The sequence below is a fragment of the Camelina sativa genome, chromosome 11 (genome assembly GCF_000633955.1).
Source record: "Camelina sativa cultivar DH55 chromosome 11, Cs, whole genome shotgun sequence".
NCBI classification, from domain to species: domain Eukaryota; kingdom Viridiplantae; phylum Streptophyta; class Magnoliopsida; order Brassicales; family Brassicaceae; genus Camelina; species Camelina sativa.
In genome coordinates, this window is record NC_025695.1 from 25,551,946 (window position 1) to 25,572,463 (window position 20,518).

Sequence of the window (20,518 nt, forward strand, 5' to 3'; positions counted from 1 at the left end):
TCTCCGCAAACCAGGGTGTCATAATTCAACCCCACTAACAGATCGTGACGTCCTTGTTGCGCACCAAGATCGTCACCCCCAACAATGTGAGCCCATTCGGCTCCACACTCGTATAGGTTCTTCTCTAATACCACTTCTAACGCTTCGACCGCTACCTCTTAGTGGGACTATTTTCCACTCCTAGCCCATGGACCTACCTTCCTTAATGGGTCTCACATCCTCTTACTAGGCCTGTGAGCCTATCCATATCCCACGGTCAGGTTGCTACGTCCAGGAAGTTTTAAAGATTTGTTTCCGTCCCTACAAATCACCACATGATCTTTCCCTGTATTTTGTCCTCACTCGCACAGTTCTGAAAGTCACTTCGTAGAATGTCACCCATCCTGAGACTACTCCAGCATAAGCACACTGAACTGTGGAATTCTCTCAAGACTCTTGAACGAAAATATAAGTTCACTTTCGTGACATAGGTGGCCAAATAAATTATTTTAAATCTTTCCGCAAACCTGGGTGTCACAATTAACCCCATTAACATATCTTAACGTCCTTGTTACGCACCAAGACTGTCACCTCCAATGTTGTGAGTCTCGACTTCACACTCGTCTAGGTTCGGCTCTAATACCACTTGTAACGCCTCGACTGTCACCTTTCTTAGTAGGCCCCGTGTCCACTCCTAACCCATGGCCCACCTTACTTAGTGGGCCCCATGTCCATTCCTGGCTCGTGAGCCCACCTATAGCCGACGGTCGGTTTAATAAGTCCAAATTATTTTAAATACTTGTTTACAGACCCTACAAATCACCACATGATTTTTTCCTGTGTTTTGTCCTCACTCGCACAGTTCCGACAATCACTTCCCAGAAGGCCGTCCATCCTGAGACTACTCTAGCATAAGCACGCTTACCTATAGAGTTCTCTCAGGACTCCTGACCAAAAAGAAAAGTGTACTTTAGCGACATAGGTGGCCAAATCGATTCTTTTATACCCCTCTGAAAACTAGGGTGTCACAATTCAGCCTCACTAACAGATCGTAACATCTTGGTTGCGCACCAAGATCGTCACCCCTGACACTGTGAACCCATTCGGCTCTACACTCGTCTGGGTTCGGCGCTAATACTATTTGTAACCCCTACCGCTAGCTCTCAGTGGCCCCATGTTCACTCTGGTCCCATGGGACCACCTTTCTTTATGGGCCTCATGACCTCTAACTAGGCTCGTGAGCCCATCCATATCTGACATTCTGTTTGCTACGTCCAGAAGGTTTGAAAGATTTGTTATTGTCCCTATAAATCACTACATGATCTTTCGCTGAGTTTTGTCTTCACTCGCACAGTTCCGGCAATCACTTCCCGGAAGATCACCCATGCTGAGACTACTCCAACATAAGCACGTTTAACTGTGGAGTTCTCTCAGAACCCCTAACCGGAAAGATAAGTGCACTTTTGTGACATAGGTGGCCAAATCAGTTTGTTAAAACCTCTACACAAACCGGGGTGTCACAGTTAGCATCTTTTACTGTTGACTTAGATCTGTTAACGTGGACTCCGAATTCAGCTTAATTTTAATAGTACAGGTATGAATTTTGAATATTATTAGAGTACCGATCAAAATTGGCACTAGTAGTTTGTATAGATAGAAATTCGCATTTATGAGAATAAAAGTATGAAATGGCATTTTTCTCAACATAGTCAGTACTCAGTAGTCTTTGGGGTGCCTATTTGCACTAAAAAATATTGGGTTTTATGTTTATTTTAATTTTCTATATTTTAATACCAAATTTACATTATACCTTGGTCATGGACAATATTGTTTTCCTTTTTAATTTATCTTTTATTATCAAAATAGTAAAATCTTTATCTTATTATATAAAGTTGGGTTTTGAAAGTTAGTCATTAACAAGATTTTGACATGTGTCAAGTTATCAATCTCAGATTTTGACATGTGTAAAAGTTAATATTTAATAAGAGGAATTTGAAAAATAAAATATTTTGTTTTAAAAAATATTAATAATGTAAAAAGATAATTATCAAAAATTAAAAAATTTCTTAAAAATACAAAGTTTTTTTAAATAAATATAAGGAGATTATATATACATATTTCATAAAATTCGAAATTATAATATTATTTACTTATTTTTAATTTTAAGTTATTAATTATACAAAAAATAGAAAAAAGTATTAAGTAAAATATACAGTTAAATATTAATTCTAAATTTTGTAAATACTCACTTTTATATAAACATAGATCATCTCATATTTCAATAATTTATTCAAAAATACTGCTTTTAACTTTGTTTAATTGGAAATTTTTTTAATATGAAAGTAAATTTTTCTTATTTTTTTAAACCAAAATTTTCTCCTACTTTCTCCCTTTTCAGTTGGGAATAGGTAAGTAAGATTAATATATTGACCCAAAAAAAAATAATATATGCGTCTTCTTTTCCTAATACTATATTTTAAAATTTATTGTAGTATTTTTAGATTGTTTTTTTTTAATTTATATTTTCATCTTTGAATTATTTGGTATTCATATATTACAATGCTTATAATTTTCTATTATTTTTTAATTATGTTAAATTAATTTTCTTCTAATTTTTCAACTTTGATTGGTTGGTCATAAATCCTTCTTTTTTTTTGCAAACATAATTGTTATCATTATTCATTTAATCCTAGAGGGAGATAACGAGTAGAAGCTCATCAACCTAATGGATAGATAAAAAAGACTAATCAAACACAAGCTTACAACAAACATAGATAGATAGATTAGAAAACATAAATCGTTGTTGATAGATCCATAGGAGCTCAAGGATTGTGACACCCTGGTTTGCGGAAAGGTTTAAAAGAATTGATTTGGTCACATATGTCACCAAAATGCCCTTATTTTTTTAGTCAATGGTCCTGAGAGAACTTCATGATTAATGGCATTCCTGTAAGTGATTGTCGGAATTGTGCAAGTGAGAACAAAATACAGGAAAATATCATTTGTTGATTTGTAGGGTCGGTAAACAATTTTTTAAAGCTTCTCATACGTAACAAACCGACCATTGAATATGGGTGGATCCACGGGCCAGGATGTAGGGCCCACTTAGGAAGGCGGGCCCATGGACTGAGAGTGGACATGGGCACTAAGCAAGGTGGTGGTTGAGGCATTATAGAGACAGAGGCTACATCATGGTGTGTCAAAGACACTTCCATGAATACATTGGAAATTTAACATTACTTCATATCAAAAGATTTTGTGACGTTAGAAAAAGGTTTTTACTTTCATAGGTTGTTGGAGAAAGCCATTTTGAGATAGCAAAAAGACGTGAACATGTTCTCTCCACACAGGAGGAAGGTAGAGTTGAGGTTCTCTCTATGGTGGAGAAGGTTGGACACAAGGTTATCTCTCCAAGGGAAGAAGGTGGAGGAGGTTGGACGCAAGATTATCTCCCCAAGGGAGGAAGGCGGAGCCAAGGTTCTCTCATGTTCTTTCCATAAAGGATGAGGACGGAGCCGAGGTTTTCTTCATGGTGGTCATACATTATTGTGATGATACATCATTGATTAGTATATTATGTAATATCTTTTTTATTCAAAATTTTTTTTGAGCCAACAATTTTAGCAATTAAAAAACTATACAGAAGTGAAAGTAAAATAGTTGGCTTAATGTGTTCATATAGACATTTTCTAGGTGGTGATAAATAATGGGTGCAAATGGTTGCTTAAAATTGAAAAAAATGGGTTGAACAAAATTGGGTTGAATAATATTCAACTCATTCATCTCCAAAATAGTGGTTTAACAAGTTGAATATTTTTGCTATAGGATTAGTTTATTTTACCAACTTTTTAAGTTGAACAGGCTGAATAAATTTTTCCAACCTCTTCAACCTTTTCAATGCAAATGGTGAAAATTGGTTGAATAATTTTTTTCAACATGTTCAATCTCTTCAACCTTGCAACCATTTGCACCCAATATATTTGTAACATAAAGTATATTTCGATGTAAAAAAATACACTTTTAACAGTAACATACATAAAAGATTTATAAATGGATATAAATCAGTGTATTATAACTAAAATAAAATTTATAAATACGTACAACATATTTTAATACGTCAAATTTAATTTAATTTATAAAATTTTAAACTCACACATCGGGTGGATCCTCATCTAGTAGTAAATAAATCTGACTAAACAAAGATAAAATAAAATTTGCAATACTCTGTGAAACACGTATTTCTATCAACTTTTACAATCTTTCTCCATAAATAAAGTCCTTATATTACCGAGGTTCAATGCCCGAATAGGTAACTTCGGTCACAGTCCAAGACTCTTCATTTCGCCTTTTTCGTGATGAGGAACCAATCTCAAGAGGACTTCTACGAACTGAATAACCAGGCGGTTTTGGTAGAGCGATCTCCATTGTGTCGCTTGCGAGCATCACAGACACTGATAACACCGTGGGTCTATCTTCCGGACGTTCTTGAACACACAAGAGACCAATCTGTATGCATCTTTTTACTTCGTGTGGTTGGAATGTTGATGAGTCGAAGATAACCGGATCAATGATGTCGAGCCCTTTACCTTCCTTCCAATACCTCCATATCTATTCATTATAACAAAGCTTTTAAGCATTTATCAATCACAAATAAAAAGACGAAAATAATTTGATTGCTTACATACTTACATAATTAATAAGACTTTCTTCGTTCTCCGAGTATTTATAAGATTCTCTGTTCGTTTTTCCATAGATAATCTCAAGAACCAAGACACCGAAACTGAAGACATCAGACTTTGTTGAATAAGTTCCGTCCTCCGCGTATTCCGGAGACATGTAACCGCTGTGTCAAGCAAGAAACATGAAAGATAATTGTGAGTTTTTGTTTACTTTATTTCCAAAAGGTAACGATGATACTAATAATAGTTTGGTCGTTTACTAAGTTCCGACGATATTTGTTGTGTTAGCTTCTGCCTTATTCTTATCAAATACATTTCCCATCCCAAAATCTGATATTTTTGGAACCATATCTTTGTCAAGTAAAACATTTCTGGGTTTTAAGTCCCTATGGACAATCGGATATCTCGAATCTTGGTGAAGATACAAAAGGCCCCGAGTGATTCCATTGATAATTTGGAACCTCTTCTCCCAGTTTAACTTAGAGCTTTGGCTTTCGTCTAGGAGACGATCACAAGCAAAATCAAATTAGTTACTTTTCAGTAACCTTACAAAAACAACTTCTTAAAATATGAGTTACTAACCAAATATAAAAGTGTCGAGGCTTGAGTTTTCCAGGTATTCATAAATTATAATCATCTCACCCCCCTCAAAGCAGTAGCCTAGGAGCTGGACGAGGTTTACATGTTGGACACTCGCGATCAGACTTAACTCAGTTTTAAATCCAGCAATACCTTGAGTTGAAATCTTCGACAGTCTCTTCACAGCGATTTCTTGTCCGTCAAGTAACCTCCCCTGTTTATGTATTATAGATTAAAAGGAGTCTAGCAAAACGAACTAATATATATATATATATATTAATGTACCTTGTAAACAATCCCAAATCCACCTTTTCCTATTTTATTTGAATCAGAAAAACCTTGGGTGGCCTGGACAATAGTTTCAAGTTCCATAGACTCAAAATGTAATTCTCCTGAATAGAATAAAAAAGTATATATATAGTTACTCACTTACTCTAGTTAAAAACGAAAACAAAAAAATTCCATTGAGACACAAAGTATTGAATAAGAAAAAGAGATTAATTATCTATATCACAAACATACCAATAGGTGCGGCAATTGCTTTTTTTGGCGGCCTCTTTTTTCTTTTCCAAACGTAAAACAGTATAATAAAACTTACAATAAGAAAAATAACGACTCCAACAACAACAAGAATTATTATTGTTGTATTGTTGTTTCCTTCTTTCTTATTGATGTTTCCTTCTTCACCTAAAAAAATGAAAAACAAGTTAAAAAGTTTACAAAATTTTATCACGTTATTATTGTGTTACATTATTAATAGTCTTAGGTGCACAAAAAAAATGATTAATAGTCTTAATTTGTATATTATCACGTGAATGAGTGTTTTGGTTTGATGAGTTGAAAAGGATACAGTTAACCTTAACAATACAATTTAATGAAGAAAATAACCTTTAAAATACAAAATTTATATTTGTTAATGAGATAGAAAATTTATTCTTTATGTTTTATAAAATTAATTAACCTTAAAAATAAAACTTATGAATGAAGAATTTTGTAAAACATAAAGAATAAATTTTACTAGGTGATATCCCGTGCTACAACACGGGATTATATATTTTGTAAGTTTTTTTTTTGTTGTAATTTGTATTTTTGTATTGTAGTTTTTTATTTTGACTTATTTTTTTTGTTTATATAGTGTTTATTTGTATATTTGGGGTTATACAGTAAATCGGAAATTCTAATAGCGTAAGTAGTTTGTAAAATGTAGGTTTTCACGGAAACAGACACACCGCAATATTGGATAGTAGTTTTGTAAGAGAATAGACACTCCGTAATATCGGATAGTAGTTTTGTAAGATGATATACACACTGCAATATCAGATAGTAGTTTGTAAGAGGATGAGTTTTTCTTTATTTTGGTTTGTCGTCAAAAGAGGAGAAGTTGCTTGTTAAATTTTAATGTGAGATATTTCAATAGTTGGGAAACCATTGTATTTATAGTTAGATTAGGTATATTTAGGTTATCATTTAGAAGTTAATATTTGATATATCAAATCTCAGCAAAATTGTAAAAAATCAATTTAATTTATAGTTTGATAAAAATACCTATTTGAACTGGTTTAACTCAAACTTTTTTATATTTTAAAAATTTTAAGAGTAAAAATATTAATATTACTTAAATATTATATAGACTTAAATATATTATAATATTTTAAACTTTCGAAGGAGTTCAAATATTTATAATAATTTAAAAATTCTACAAAAAAATTAAGTATTTATAATCTCTTAAAAAAATTTAAAAAACGTAAATATATTTTAATATGTATTTATAATCTTTTTAGAAATTTAAATATGCTCAAATATAGAACGAAATTAAACTGTTAAATTTGGATATCTGATAAATCAAACTTCCTGCTCATTTGTACTCAAAACATATTAGTCATATATTTATAGTGATTATGAACCATATTCCAAAATATTTAGTCGATGTGGGATATATATTACATATATTCGATAAATTAGTTTACAACTTTACATATATATAATTTCTGCGTTTTCTATTCTTTCCATCTATACTAATCATAATTAATTACTATAATTTCGTTAAGGAAATATTAAAAAATCTAAACTAAATGATGATTTGTTTTTATTTAATTGTATTAAGTTGATTTGTTGTTTCCGTAAATATCTTACAATATAAAAGCAAATCAAATAAGTTTACATATATATACAATTTCGTATTTAATCTATTGATTATTTTGGAAGCAACAAAGTCACAATCTATAAATATTAAAGATTTCTCATTATTATTAATAATTCGTAATAATTATATGGATTAAGTATGGTAGTAATTAATATTTGATATTACTGAAGCCATTAAATACTCAGATACCATTTTCTTTATTTGTAGGGATTATACCTCTGTTTGGCGACATGAATAATTATTCTTGAACCAAACAACATACATGATCCGAATATTATAAACCTGGAGTACAAACAGATCCGCGAGTTTTATTTCTTCTATTTTCGGATTAAAGAGGATCCGCGTCCCGACCCGGTCGTAATTAAGTGGTCGAGCAAAGGGTATAATGATTATTTAGATAAATCGAAACTATAGGTTAATTTGATTAAATTAAGTGATTCTCTAATCATTTTTAATGAAAAACGTACTAAAACAAAGTCATGCTCTAATTTGAGTCTAGTGAGTACTTCTGCTTTAATAGTATAGATATAACATATATTTCAATATTTTAGGGTCCTATGGAGTTAGTTAATTGGATTTTTGTCTAGTTGTGGAGGGAGAAACGAACCGATATAAATGGCGTCCATCTTAACATAAAGATTTTGACCGGCAACCTTGTTCTTCCGGACATCCAATAGCTCCCCTACCCAAATAATACAACCTGAACCACCGTTTTTCATACTCTCATTCGCGTAGGCAGTACAGTTGCAATTATTTAAGCACTTCTTCTCGCATTCCTTCAACCCAAGTTTCATGTCGACAACTGACTCTGCTGTATCTGGTAGTTTCATGTTCTTCAGAGTTAAGAACTGATCTCCAGAGCACCTTGACTGAGTCTTCGGCACACACCCGCTTTCTCTATCTTGTAGTTCCCACGCCTCTTGTTCTCTTGGCTGAAACCCGTGGATGCAATTACAGGGCGGTGAGGTGTTTATGTCACATAGACCATTAGGCCCACATGTGTTGTATACATCGCACGCATCATTTGGTAATAAATAATCTATCCTCTTGAACTTCCCTGATCTTGGGATCCATGTGGACCGGTTCAATGCTCCGTTAGAACTCAATCTCAATATTGAGAAAAAGCTAGCGTTACTTATGCTAAATGAATAGCTGATTTCCTCACTCCTCACTGTAAGATTGTACGTTCCGTACCTCAATTTTCCCATTGTTTCCGTGTCACTCACACTATTCCACGGACCACTCTGGAGGCTCACGGATTTCTACTTTGTAAGTGTAATCGCAAGTTGAAGGATCGTCAGTGGTTTTCCATGATCGTAATATCTTATTTAGACCCGACTTCTTATCCCAACCCACTTTCATATCAGGGAGTAACGTGTCAGTCGGATCGTCGAAGCTTTGCCATAAAAATTCACTTGAGTCGTGCTTGTCGGAGCATCGCAATACCAAGTTGCCATTGTCAAGAAGCTCTCCAGTCAATACCGACTTGTTCAGTCTTTGGCTAGTCCCATTGGTTGAGGTTGACCAAACAGACTTACCGTATTGATCAACAAGGTCGAGGTTGTTCTTGAAGATTGTGAGTGTTCCGATGGGCTTGGGGAGTGGATTGTTTCTGTTTGCAACCCATACCACTTCACTAGGGAACCTTCGGTTCCATATACCGAGATACCAACGGTCACCTACTACGGCCGGTGTGAAAAAGCCAAGCTTAAAAATACTTTTAGGGGATAAGATGGGTCTTCGTTTAGATATTTTTAGGGGCATTGAGGATGAAATTCTCGAATCATACTCGGAGGAGAAACCTTTATGAAATAGAACGAATAATAATAACAAAACTATCCTCATCTCTTGGTCTTCGTAGTTTGGTTCTTTCTTGTTTCATGAGAACAACTGCATTCTTCTCCTTATAGTTTATAAATTGTTCGGACAAGCTTTTGTTTCTTTTTTATTTGTTTTTATCCACATTGCTTGACTTTTATTACAAGTTGCATTTAATTTTTAAAATTTCAACGGGACATAAATGAAACTATAAAACTACGAACATGCGTGAGATTAATTTCTCCCAGAGAAAACAATGCATATGTTCATTTAGTTGTTAAAGAAAATTACGAACATGTGAGATTCAATATTACCAACACCAACTTAGCTTCATTTTTCATCATGTAGATTGTCTTTTTTTTTGAAGTTTCTCAAGTTTTTCTAAAGTCTACCGTACGTAGTCTTAATGATCAGGAAGGCTAAAAGGACATGCTCAAAAGACTAATGCTTATTGTAAGAAGACACCGGGCAGATAGATTAGCGGCACCTCGGAACTGTTTAAAGAAAAAAAAAATGATAACACACATTGTGCATAGAGTCTTGCAAGTTGCAACAATGACTTATTTCCACAAGGCAAATGTCTATCGACACCAAAGTCAAAAATAAATTGCTACTGCTACATGATTGACAATGGATATAAAAGTCCGCACTTTCTTTGTTAGCCTGATTCTTCCAAACCTCCAGGACTTTGCTCAAGTAAATTCTTACTCAAAAGAGTATTTTTCCTTGCATCAGTGGTGCTATTTTTTTTTTTTTTTTTTTTAAATGATCCAGCCAAATACTTACCATCCTAACCCTTACCCTCTCGTATGGATCTGAAACCCTTTTTTGTATGTTCCTCAAATGCTCCAAAATGTTCACCACTCTGTATAAAATAACTCAGTCCGGTTGTTCTGTTTCTTTTTTCTTTTTTTCTTTTCCCTTTTCATTCTGTTTTTTGTACCAAAATGTTGGTTGACTTGGCAATCGTTGCAAGTTTTTAAAGGTCATCTAGAACAAACCACAATGGTGAAGAATGAAGCTTAAGGATCATGGACATGGCAATGCACGTTCTACTTCCTCCTTCACAATGTAGAAGCTTCTCTCATTCTGTCTCTAACCACATCTCCAGAGAAAATTCATAACTAGACCACGACATGACTGAATTAAAGAATACAAGTATACAACGATGGCAATCTATATACATACTATATTCACCTCCAGCCTCAACACTTTTAAAGTACTGTATACAGAAATGATTATATTGAACTGATATACAAGCGCAAAATGACAGAAACGTAGCTGTTTATGTGATTGTACATATCTAAGAGGAAGAAGATACAGAGTTGGTGGAGACGTTGGAAATCAGTCTTACTTCATAGAGATTTTCACTTTCTCCTTTACCTTCAAAGCAAAAATTTTAATGGTTCAGAAATCAATTTAACAAACGAGAACCTGAAATTGGATGGTGAATTGATTTACTACTTACCAACTTCTGCAGTAATGTCTGGTCCAAAGAAGGAAGTGAATTTCGCCTATCAAAACAATTTTATGTTTTAAAAGTTCAGTTTCAGAGTAATTCTACTTCTTAGAGACTACATACGATGAAACTAGTTATGCTATTTTCCTACGCGCTAAGCAAATAAGTGCATACTGTAGCTAGTTAGTTTATAAAGGTAATCATACCTGTCTTTTTTCAAAATCTGACAAATTCAGAGCTTTCGCCTCAAATACAAGGACCAAGCAGTAACGACCATCAGTCAGGACCTACAAACATGAGTTATCGAGAATGATCAGGGTAAGTGTAGTTTCACAGGTCAATGTTCATTTCAATATATGTAAATTCATGCACATGATTAAATTTACCTCCTCCCTAATCATCTGTAAGATAGGTGCACTACGTCTTGGGATTCCTCCTCCCTTATGACCAAAGCAGTTGTAAGAAAGATGGGTTAAACCGCAACTAAGAAAGCATGTTGTTATATGCTTCATTTTTGTTTCAATAAAATAGCTTACCAGTCCATACTGAAAGATCCGTTTTAATGCTTCTTCCAAATGTTGTTCATCTCCATAACGGTATCTCGTGACATCATTTCTAACCTAATAAAGGAAATAAGAATCCCGGCACATTTACAATTTCAAGAGAAGTAAGTTTAGCATCCAATGTGCACTGACAAGACTACAATTTCAATGTCATATAGGCAAAAGGGAAACTAACTGAACTTTTGTGTAAGCAAGAACTTGTGCAAGTGAGCATACTACTCTGAATTCGAGCTAGCATTGAGACTGAATATCCAAATACTAATGACGACAACTACTAACATCTATCCTCTAACAAGAAACAAAAATATGTTATGAAAAATCTATGTAGAACTAAATTATGAAGAATTTATCTATAATCAGAATGAAGGTACGCCTGTAAGTATCAAGAGCAATCACCAGAGGTCCATAAACAATTAAGTACCTGTGTTAAAATAGGAGTAGCGCAGCTTTCCCTAAGCTTCACTGCATCCGAGTAGCTCAAGCAAGGAACTGGTTTGAGTTCTGCGTACTACAGAAGAAGCAAAATAGAACAAAACAAATAATTGAAGTAACTCTAATACACCACAAGTCAAATTTCACAATAAAGTTACAGCCATCTGAAATATTCCACTTTCTCAGGGACATTAGAACAATAAGTACCTTGAGAGCCATTCCAATAATAGCAAGGGGAAATCCATATGTAAGCATAATAGCAGACCACTCAGATCCAGGAAGGATATTAAAATAAGCCCCAAAACCATACCTGTAGGATTTTAACACATCCATAATTGAAAAAAAAAGAAAAAAAAAAAAAACTCACATATAAACTCTATAGCAACAAACAAAGGCGTTATCAAAAAACTCACGAGAGTAGCGAAACCCCGAGACCTAGCCCAATAACACCAAACGAAATCTGCAAAATCCAAAACACTCAATGTGAAACTTTGTTCCAATTTCCCAATTTCCCAATTTCAGATCACTCTACCTAATTGGAGCGGAGACACTTAAATTAGGGATTGAAAAGGTCAGGAAGGAAAATATAAACCTTGGCTAGAGTGAATTCATCATCGGGGATTAAGGTTCCGTCACCGGAAGCTACAGATGGAGAAGAGCTAGTGGAATCAGCAGCTCTTGCGATGAAATCGACCTTTAGAATCTCTCTTCTCAACCTCGTCTTAGGGACGTAGAGCCATCTCTGCCGTGGTATCAGAGACGGTTGTGAAGAAGACGAAACGACGGATAGATTCTCATGGCGACGATCGTATAGACTGTGGCGACGGAGATTGGAGAACAAGACGGTGGTTCCCGGAGCTGCCGATATAGATCCCATCCTCTTCTCTTCTCTTCTCTTCTCTTCTCTCTTCTCTGTGTGTATCTTTGTGAGAGACTAATGTGAGGCTGAGGTGAAAAGTGTTCTTATAGCTATTAAAACTTTTTAGCAGTGTGTACTTATAGCTATTAAAATGTACTGTTTGGTTATTTTAAGATACATTCAATGATAAGTAGCATAAATATTGTAATTAAGATATACTAGGTTGGTATCTGCTCTACCTCACTCGTTATTTTTAGTTTATATTATATTTATTAATTTCATTTTGTATTTTTTTGAAATATTATTTTTTATGTTGTTTGGAATCAAATATCATAATTAATAAAGTTTTTTTTGTAGTGGTCAATGATATTTTTTTTGGTTTTAAGTATATAATTTGTTGTAGTTTTCAAAATAAAAAATGAAGAAAAAAGTTAGACTTAACAAATTGTGGTTACTGTAATTTTTATTACACATTGGTACGTGAGTCCGCATAAATAATTTTCAAAAAAAATAAATACTTAGAGAAATAAACATTAAAATTTACTTTAATAATATATAAATTGGATGATATTGTATATAAATGTGATTTTTTTTATTATAACTCGAAATTACTCATTAAGAACTTACTCATCACTACGAAGTACAATAATTTTTCCAATCAAGCTCAATAATTGAAGCCATCCCATTTAGTTCAATTTTCCAATACAACATGATAAGCCGAGATAAGATTTGTCTTTGTAAAAGTTATTCGTGGACGTTGATTAGCTAGCTTGACGACCTTGGAATAAAGTGTTTGGTTTAAATCATTTTCTCCTTCTCCACAAGATATCCTTTATAAAGCTTCTTGTCCATGTTTAAGAGAACCAACGGCTTGAACCAAACATCTTGAATCACTTTCTGATATGAAGGTGGCGATTCTGTTTTTAATGGTGTTCTTTACATGGCATGTGATTGTACTAGGTGAGTGATGAATATTGCAATCAAGTAGGTTGTTTCGTTCTGTCCATAACTCATATATTAAAGCTTGCCTACACCTTAAAGTGTGCCTCCAATCATTCTAGATATTGCAATTACATAACCGATCATGATTTCAATCTAGCATTTGTTGTTTGCTACAAATCAAAGATGAAACTTTTGAAATTTACTAAGATTGAGAGGGAAATAAAAAGTGATAATTTTCACATAGATAGTTATGGAAGTAGTATTAAGTAACTTGTATTGTACTAAACCTTGAAAAAAGAAAACGTTTTGGTCCAAAGCAGCAATTTGCTCAATATCATCTTCATTCAAAACCTAAGTAAACAAAAAAGAGGTGAGTCAATTTACACAAACACTAATATTTCTTCTTGAAGCAACTCTAAAAACTTGAATAAATACGGCATCTTTACCTCAATTTGACCTGCGATTCTAAAAGACATTAATGAACTTTGTCATGCCCAAGTTGCTCTTTTGTGAATTTTTTAATCTTTTGTACATCAGACGACAATTGTGTGGTTAGGGAGGGGCTTACCTAAGGAATTGATATCTCTATGTCTCTCTTCTCTTCTTCCTTCATCTTCACATCACTATGTGTCTCTCTCTCTCTCCTTTCTCCTTCTCTATCTCTCTATTCTATCTTTTCAAATTTCTTCCCTACCCTAATTTTTAACCTTGCTTCTTCTTCCAAAGAGTTCTCAATAACCGGAGAATTTGATTTCAGCATCTGTAGATTTTGATGAAATTCTTGTTAGAACTAATCAAAGGTGAATTTGGTGAGATTGCTTTGCCTCTTTAACAATGACCTATGCTTCTTCCATGTCTCGTACCGCACGAGTCGTTTTTTTTTTTCTCTTTATGTTTGTTTCATCAAAGGCAAAACTTTGTGCCGATTCTTTTGTTTTTTCTCTCTAACTGAATTCAAGAGCAATCTTATATTGTGAAGGAGACGAACAAACAATTAGAGTCTTCATGTTTTTTATTATTATTATGTCAGCAAGGGTTTATGAAGTGAAAGACAACGTGATGTGGCAAAGAGGGGTGTCAATCGGGCTGGCTTGACCCGGTCCGGCCCTTATTATGTCAGCAAGGGTTTATGAAGTAAAATAAAACATGATGTGGCACATAGGGGTGTCAATCATGCTGGCTCAACCCGGTCCGGCTCGAAATCCGCATATATTTGAGTCCTTCTCGGCCTGGCCCAAAATATTTCCGAGCCTATATTTCAAAGTCTGGTCCGGCTCTAACAGAGTTATAAGACTTTTCGGGTCTTTCCGGACTTATCTTACAGATCAAAAATTCAAATTTATAAGTTATTTTATAACATGTCTTAAAAATAAATGTTTAAAGATGCAATATAAAATAAATCAATCAAAATTTAAATAACACATCTATATTCACTAAAACCAACTTAATCTAAAAATAAAAAAAATAAAACCAAATAAAATTTTATACTTTAACCAAATAAAAAAAAATATATATAATCAATATAAAATATAATAGATAAAGATTTTAAAAATATTCAGTAAATATGAAAACTAAGATTAGAGTTTTAAACTTTACTTATAATCAAACAAAAATGTTAACAAAAAAATACAATTATATTTATATAACGGGCCAGTCCGAGTCCGCTCAAGGTAAGCCTTAAAAACACTAAACTCCCGGACTGAGTCCAAAAGGCCCAACTTTCTAAACTCAAATCGATGTGGTTTAAACATAATTTAAGAGAGAGATAGAGACTTCATAATTAATGCGATAAACGGAGAAAATAAGTTGTTAAACCGTATTTACATATTATGCCCCAACCCCCAAATAAAACTTAAAGTTTACAAAACAACCCCGCAAAAACAAAAGCGTTAAGATTCCCCCTCTAACTCCGTCTGCCTAAACAAAAGTCATAACAGTTTACCAGCTGACTAAACCTGGTTTACTTCTCTAATTGTTCAAATTTTGGTTCAAGCCTGGTTCGATTGGACCTTGGAGGCTTATCGGCGGCGTATTGATCTTCAATGGAGATTCCTTCGTTGTCATCACTTCCAGATCTGAAGACGTCGTACTAGGGTTACAAAGTAAAAGCAACACAAGGACCAGATAATAACACCAAAATCAGACATAAGTGAAGGAATGGTGTCAGTCAATGGAATTAGTTGTACACATATGGTCTCTACCTTTGATCTGATTCACAAAATAATTAAACCTTAAAAATTGTAGTTGTAATCAAAACCAACAACAACAACAACAACAACAACTTTTAAAAAAAAGCAAAAATTCATCGATCAAATCATTAGAACCAGTTTATGTTGTTACCTTTTTAAGAAGGTTTGGCAACGATTGAGTACATACCTCTCAGAGACTTGTTTGCTCTCTCGTCGCCATTATAATGCTTCAACTATTCTGAGAATTAGAAGACAAAAAAATTATCTGACACCACAATCAGTTAACAAAAATATATTACAATAAAACAAGATAATGGATCTATTTATTACCCTTTTTGAGTATCCTTCTAAGGACAAATATCTAACAAGGATCGTCATATCTGCTTGAGATGAAATACATCGTACCTGCTTTCTCCATATCCATTACTTTAGCCGCCAGTAACCTAAACGATATTGGTTTCTCAAATCCCTTTCAAAGAACACCAACAAAAACAAATAAATGACAGTTAAAATAAATGCACAGATCGGGAGGAATCGGAGTAAGAAGACGAAGAAGAAACAAAGGAACATGAGGGTACTCGCATCGACAGTGTCGTTTCGAGCTAAGACAGATCTTCGTCAGTACCTTGAGGATTTCTTCGGAGGAGAAGTATGGTTTCGAATTTGGGGAATTCCTTTCTCGGCGGCGAAGTTTTGTCCCATGATTGTGAGATTCACGAGACAGTATATGCGAGAGTTTAAGGTTCTAACAAAGATTGGTGTTGATGAGAGAAGGGAGCGTGAGTGGCTGATATATTTGAAGAGAGAAAAGAGAGGAAGAACACAAATCCAAAGAGAAAGGGGAATAAGAATGTTGAAGATTAAAGAGAAAATGAAAAAAAATTTAGGTCGAATCAGATCCCAGATTTTAGTCTTTTTTGTGATATTAATGTCTGCTCAGGCTGCGGTGGCTGAGAGATCACATAAAAAACTAGGTTTGACTTGCACAGACGTATATATATATGGTTAAATTATCCGGTTAGGTTAAAATCAAGGAATCGGTATGCATTCGGTTAGGTTCAACTATCGGTTTGATTAAATTATCGGTGAAATTAAAATAATATAATATTAATAGTTGATGGTATTACAAAGTCAACCACCAATAGTCTACAGAGAAGTCTACTTAAGCAAACTCTAAATCAAATAATTTTAACCTAATCCACCTTTCCTCCCTTAATTTGACTAGTTTATATGTAAATTTATTTTATTTTAATGCAGGAAGTCTATGTGGTTATTATTTGGTCAATAGGTTTACCAAATTATTTTTTATAATTTTTTAATTAAAATTTCAACTATAATTTAGGAGTAGACATATTTTTATGTCTTCTATTTGACGTTAGTTTGAAATCCACCGTAAAGAAATCTATTGTAGACTTCCTCGGGTTACATCTGTGATTTTGGCTTCTATTTTTTGTTTGGTCGTAAGGGAGTCAACTGTAATTTAAGTACCCTTAGTGGTTACGTTTCTCAAATATCGAATATGGGGTCTACGTTTTCATTCAAATGCAAAAAAAAGGTACAAAAAATGCAATTGTCCCAGAAAAAATAATAAAATTACAGGCCAACATTATCCTCTTACATAATCAAGTTTACTGACTCTAGTCTAGAATGAAACATATAAAAATCTAATCGTAACAAGAACATATTGTTTGCCAATCCATCTGCTAGACGATTAGCTGCCTCTCTATACAATGAGAAATATGGACAACCTAGTCCCATAATAAGAAGTCATAACACAAACGTCTTGAGATAACTAACAACCATCTCCAAATCAACTTCTAACTCCAAGTGTTAAACTCGTCTCTCCCAAGCTATAGATAAGCCAAATAGTTCGGCAAAATAACATTGACAAACAATAAGAGATTTTATAAAATATAATAAAATTTAGTGAATTTGAAAAATAGTGTATCTACCTTTGAGAGGAATGAGACATGGAAAGAATAAATTACCATTTTCAGCTTATTAGAGCATGAGTTTGAAAAAACTTACTTAAATTATATACGGCTGTGTTTTCAGTTTTGTAACGACAAACTGCTTTTTTGGTCACAAGATAAGCTGTTAGGTTGTGTTATAATCAACAAGTGGACATCATATGACTAAGAAAGTGAAACAAGAGATGAAGATGAAACCACCAAGCCCACTATGAGGCATATTCTCCTCCCACAAAACAGCCATCTTTCCACCATAATCAGCCAATCAAACACAAGCATAAAGAGGGAACTTAGGTAGTCCTACCAAACCCTTCAATTTTGTCCACCGTCTTACCTCAATGTCATACCATCTGAACCCAGTATCATACAATCTTATCTCACTGCTATACCTTGAATTGTAAACAGAGTACAAAACATTTTCTATCTCACAACAATAATCATATAAAAACATATAACTAGTTATTGTCGGTTCAACAAGGTCACATTTACCTTTTTGGGATCGTAAAGGATAGGCACATGATCACAGATTTGTATTTCTATGTCGACCACCGTGTTAAAATACGTAGTTGTGTCTTGCGTATCAAGTTGAAAATATTTAGTTGTACATATTTAGGAGATTCACTTTATATTGTGTATATTGTGTAAAAGGAAACTCTCTGATATATGTAGACGTTGTAATCATTCAAGATCAATATAAGAAAACCTTTTCCCATACTCTGTTTTCTTGACATGGTATCAGAGCCCTTTTAGGGTAAATACAAATACTAAAACCTAAAAGTTTCGATCCTGTTCTAGCTATTAAGATGAGCAACAAAGAAGAGAAATTGTTGGTGGACAGATCTCAGACAGATGCTGGTGAGGTGAAGATGGTGACATCCAGAAGAACTATCTCCCCTTACGATCTGTCACCGAGTGACAATCCAGGTTGTGTCATCTCACAACCTCTTCTTCGTGGCTCAAATTATGACGAGTGTTCAGCAAACATACGTCTTGCGCTGATGGCTCGAAAGAAGTTTGGTTTTGTAGATGGAACAATCTCAAAACCTAGTGATGACTCCACAGATCTCGAAGACTGGCGTTGCAACAACGCATTGGTGGTGTCATGGATCAAACTCACTATTGATCCATGTGTGAAAACAACTCTCCAAATGGTGGAAATCGCTAGAGATTTGTGGGAAAATATTAAGAAGAGGTTCTCTGTGAAGAACGGAGCCAAGATTGGAAGAATCAAGGCTGATCTGGCGACGGCACGCTAGAATGGGAAATCTATTGAAGCATACTATGGGTACATGACTCAGATTTGGACGACCTTGAGCGATTATCGACGTCCCAAGACATGCAAATGTGGTTTGTGTACATGTGAGATTGGTGTAGAACTCGCCAAGGAAAGGGATGAAGATCGTGTGTATGAGTTCCTTCAGGGGCTCGATGAATCTTATGCACAGCTTCGCTCAAGTCTCTATGCTCGTATACCTTTTCCAACACTTGACGAAGTATACCAGACACTTACTCAAGATGAAGATAGCAGAATGATCACTGTTGCGATAGAAGGTCGTACCGATGGTGTAAGTTTTGCTGTTCAAACTACAGCTCGTGCTAGAAGCAACAATGGAGACAAACCTAGAAGTGGAGGCAGTGTTTGTAAGAGCTGTGGTCGTACTGGACACATGGTAGAGCAATGTTTTCGTACCATTGGTTATCCACCATGGTGGGGTGATCGACCCAGGACCCGGGAGAACTCAATGTCTTCTCCATCACCTGCTATCCCACGAAACAGAGCAGCTACCTCTGCTCTCGCTGTTACTACCGCAAGTTCAAGTCATTCCGCTAATGCAGTTGTTGACGCAGACCGTGTTGGGTTGAGTGGGCTTGATGATGGTCAGTGGAAGCGCTTGTAGCCATGCTAGAGGAACGCAACAATAAGCCACGTCTCTCAGGTAACGCTTTCTTTGAAACTTGGATTTACGACACGGGTGCATCGAATCATATGTCTGGTCGTATGGATTATCTTGATGAAATAAGTGATATGAGTCCTGTGACTATAAAGTTACCTGATGGACGATTTAGTGTGTCATGTAAGCAAGGAACAGTAAGCTTAGGTAGTCAGATGCAGTTAAAGAATGTCTTCTTCGTTGATGGCTTGAAATGCCATTTGATCTCTGTTTCTCAGTTAACTCGTGATAGCGGATGTGTGTTACAAATCACTGATAAGGTGTGTGTTGTCCAGGACCGCATCACGAGGATCCTGAATGGGGCAGGGGAGCAGCTTAATGGACTGTACTTCTGTCGAAGGATGGAGCAAGCTAGTGCAGTGGAGCAAGTCGGACAAGGGGCTCCAAGTTTGTGGCACAATCGCTTGGGACAACCTCCTTCCTCTGTTATCTGCAAGTTATCTATTTCTGATTTTTCTGCATTTGATAGCAAAGTGTGTGACGTCTGTATTCGCGCAAAGCAGCAAACTCGAGATGTTTTCCCTTTAAGTTCAAATAAATCCATTGATATTTTCCAACTATTTCATTGCGATCTTTGGGGTCCGTATAGGACACCGGCAATGTGTGGTTCTCGGTACTTTCTTACCATACTAGATGATTATTCGAGAGAATTATGGATATATTTGTTACCTTCGAAACTAGAGGCTCCATCCTCTTTGAAAGAGTTCATCACTCTCATTGAACGACAATTTGACAAGAAAATTAAGACCATTCGCAGTGATAATGGGTCTGAATTTATCTGTTTGTCGGATTTCTTTAAGGACAAAGGAATCATCCATGTAACTTCGTGTGTTGCGACGCCTCAACAGAATGGGCGTGTTGAACGCAAGCATATGCACATTCTTAACGTCGCCCGTGCTCATCGCTTCCAAGCACACCTGCCGATCAAATTATGGGGACATTGCATTCTTACAG

At 34.9% G+C, this 20,518-nt stretch overlaps 2 protein-coding genes and 1 long non-coding RNA gene across 4 annotated transcripts; all 3 read right to left on the bottom strand.

The window, feature by feature from the left end:
* LOC104728321 (receptor-like serine/threonine-protein kinase SD1-8) lies at window positions 4,264-9,225 on the bottom strand. Its single transcript, XM_019231949.1, has 7 exons — window positions 8,637-9,225; window positions 7,988-8,551; window positions 5,523-5,629; window positions 5,241-5,451; window positions 4,919-5,156; window positions 4,669-4,822; window positions 4,264-4,587 (listed from the first exon to the last, which is right to left on the bottom strand). The coding sequence occupies exons 1-7, from the start codon at window positions 9,223-9,225 to the stop codon at window positions 4,264-4,266; spliced, it is 2,187 nt and encodes a 728-aa protein (XP_019087494.1).
* LOC104724229 (thylakoid membrane protein slr0575) lies at window positions 10,344-12,617 on the bottom strand. The gene is made up of 9 exons (XM_010442687.2): window positions 12,245-12,617; window positions 12,066-12,112; window positions 11,860-11,962; window positions 11,642-11,728; window positions 11,194-11,277; window positions 11,044-11,097; window positions 10,864-10,944; window positions 10,667-10,712; window positions 10,344-10,581 (listed from the first exon to the last, which is right to left on the bottom strand). Exons 1-9 carry the CDS (start codon window positions 12,527-12,529, stop codon window positions 10,502-10,504), a joined length of 867 nt encoding a protein of 288 aa, XP_010440989.1. The 5' UTR covers window positions 12,530-12,617; the 3' UTR covers window positions 10,344-10,501.
* Window positions 15,207-16,608, bottom strand: LOC104724228. Of its 2 annotated transcripts, XR_757583.2 has the most exons (4): window positions 16,268-16,608; window positions 15,973-16,111; window positions 15,794-15,880; window positions 15,207-15,661 (listed from the first exon to the last, which is right to left on the bottom strand). It is a non-coding gene; the product is annotated as an uncharacterized LOC104724228 (long non-coding RNA). The 2 variants fall into 2 exon arrangements; XR_757582.2 differs by having other exon boundaries at window positions 15,207-15,880.